The sequence below is a fragment of the Penaeus monodon genome, chromosome 27 (assembly GCF_015228065.2).
Source record: "Penaeus monodon isolate SGIC_2016 chromosome 27, NSTDA_Pmon_1, whole genome shotgun sequence".
NCBI classification, from domain to species: domain Eukaryota; kingdom Metazoa; phylum Arthropoda; class Malacostraca; order Decapoda; family Penaeidae; genus Penaeus; species Penaeus monodon.
Window position 1 is genome coordinate 13830920 of NC_051412.1, and position 2493 is coordinate 13833412.

The window sequence follows — 2493 nt, forward strand, 5'->3', positions numbered from 1 at the left end:
CGTGGCTCAACATTTTGCTTGGCATCCAGCAACAACACACATAGGCATCTACAAGTCAAATGTAAAGTGCACAATTAAGGGACCGTCCCTCGAGATCGGGGAGGGGGTTAAAAAACGGTCGTAGAGATTTCATTTTTTTATTGTAAATTCTACTTATAACCAAATGCTGTGTCCCCGCGTTTCACGTTGATAACTATGGAAAAAAAGGAGAGAGAAAAAAAAGTTAGTAAATACATGGTGCCTTTCTAATTACATCTACTTACTTAATATTAATGCTACACTAATATAATTATTACCAAATGAAAGCTAAGGAAATTATCTACAAATTTGCCAAGTTAAAATATACAAAACCGCATTTTAACAACCAAAAAAAAATCATAAAAAAGGTAAAATAAATAATCCGATTTACCGTAACAAAAAATCTTTATAAATTTTATAAAAAACAAACTTTGATTTCTTGCTTTGCAGAAATGTAGGCAATAAAAAGACGAAGAAAATTATACCAACATGAAGAAAATCGAACAATAAATAACAGAACAGAATAACAGAATGTAGTGCTTATTCACGTTTTGAGATAGAGCGCGTCAAAGATGACAGGTGAGGTGACGCGGGAAGGTGGGCGGGGTCAGACGGCTAAAATCCTCCAGCTGCGTATGCAAGTTCTTCTTGGAGTTTCTTATTATACATTTTTATTCTGGGAGCCATATTCATCCTTCGGTCTTGCTCTTGGAGAATTTTCTGCCGTATTTTTGTCTGCTCTAGACCCATGATGGTGTCGAGACAGCTAGTCTCATAGCCAGCGTTATAGTTTGCGACAGCCACGGCGCATGCAAAATCAAGCATAGGCTTGTTGCCATTTTTGTGCTTGGGGCTAATCCTCCAAATACGAGCATGCATGGACTCCATGGGATTTTGCGTCCTGCCTGCCAAGCACTTCATCATGATCTCGTCCGATGTTAGGCGATCATACACGTCTTTCACCTGAGTCAATTCCTCTGGCGACAGCTGGAAGTGCACTTTCATGGACTTATGGCTATTTGGCACTTTTTCATTTGCAATAGCATTATTGAAAAAGCACCAGAGTCCTTCGTTTTAGGGCAAAGCTGGTGCGTGGGGTTTTCATCTGTCGAGGAGCAATGATAAAATGAAGCAAGGATGTCATTTCTCATAACATCGGGAGAGGTTCCTTTCTGGCGCCGGACAGCGATACCGAAGTATCAAATAACTAGAGTCACAGCCCTTATGTCCTCTCTCAGTTTTTCTATCGTTGGTTTCCAATGCAATAAAATTACATTCCTCACATGTAATTATAATGTCTGTGTCCGCTTGTTGTTTCGTGAATACACACTTCATTCAAGTAGCAAAACACTGGCTACAAACTCACATTGCATGTCAATTCCTCCAGTCTATCCTTCCTTATTATGATATTTATGATGTTCTCCACATTCTTGCCGTGTTTTGTTATAAAACTCTTACGTTTTTTCAGCCGAGGTTGATGCACGTAGTGGGGGAGGCGTGAGAGAGGTGGAGCGCGAGTGTTCTCGCGTGGTGCCAGACGCCACTTCCTCAATATGTTCACCGTATGTTTCTATGACCTTCTCTTTTCCTTTTTTATCTTCCTTGCCCTCTCAGCACTCTCCCGTAGTTGTTGAAGGCGTCTCTTAGCCTTCGGCATGACGGCGACGCAAAATTAGCAGAACAAAATTGGAGTGACAAGAGATGCACTGACGGATTCATCTCCCCCAGGACCCAGCCTCCCTCAATCACCACCTCCACCAGTCCCTCGGATAGTTGCCAGATACGTCAATTTTTCAGATTATTAAAATTGATTATTGCGATTGCTTTATTTACAGCGATTCTAATGCAAAACAAGCGCTGATGATCGATCGTGTGACATGTCAAGAGTCATCCCTTTTAGGAAATGGGCGTCTAAACCCATTTCTAATGTAGATAATATAACGAAACTTTCTGAGTGTTGGCATATAGTAGAATAATTTTTGTGATTTTTTTCACATTTGGTTACTTTTAAAATTTTTCGGTCAAAATCATGCGGGACGGTCCCTTAAAGATTCATTAGATAAAAACAATATACAATGAAATTAAATTAAAAAGATATATTCAGTGATGACCTAACTTCACCGTGCAAAAGGAAGGTAAAGAAACAAAAATCAATGCATGACATTATCCAAAATGTATGCAAATTGTTGCACAGCCAAAATTACAAATGCAAAATAAAAATGCTTATGTATATATACACATACTTGATAACACTACAATTGTATAGGCCTTTTTTTTAAGTCCTCATGGTTCATGAAATGACACCAGTTTTTGGTAAAGCATGACTGACTGCTATGGAAAAGAAATGCAAACCATCCCATCTGGCAGATTTATCTGTAGATATTTTGTATTCATTGTCCTAAACAAACACGAAACAGTTCAAGTTTTACAAGTAAAGAAATTACATTTTAAGATATCACAATCTAAAGTTTTATA

General features: G+C 38.5%; 1 protein-coding gene across 1 annotated transcript; it reads right to left on the reverse strand.

The window, feature by feature from the left end:
- Positions 1–123: 123 nt before the first annotated feature.
- Positions 124–1477, reverse strand: LOC119590586 (the record flags this gene model as incomplete). Its single annotated transcript, XM_037939260.1, is given in 2 exon segments — positions 124–193; positions 1385–1477. Coding segments are annotated over 2 exon segments (105 nt in total), but the record flags the coding sequence as incomplete, so codon positions are not given.
- Between the last annotated feature and the right edge of the window lie 1016 nt (positions 1478–2493).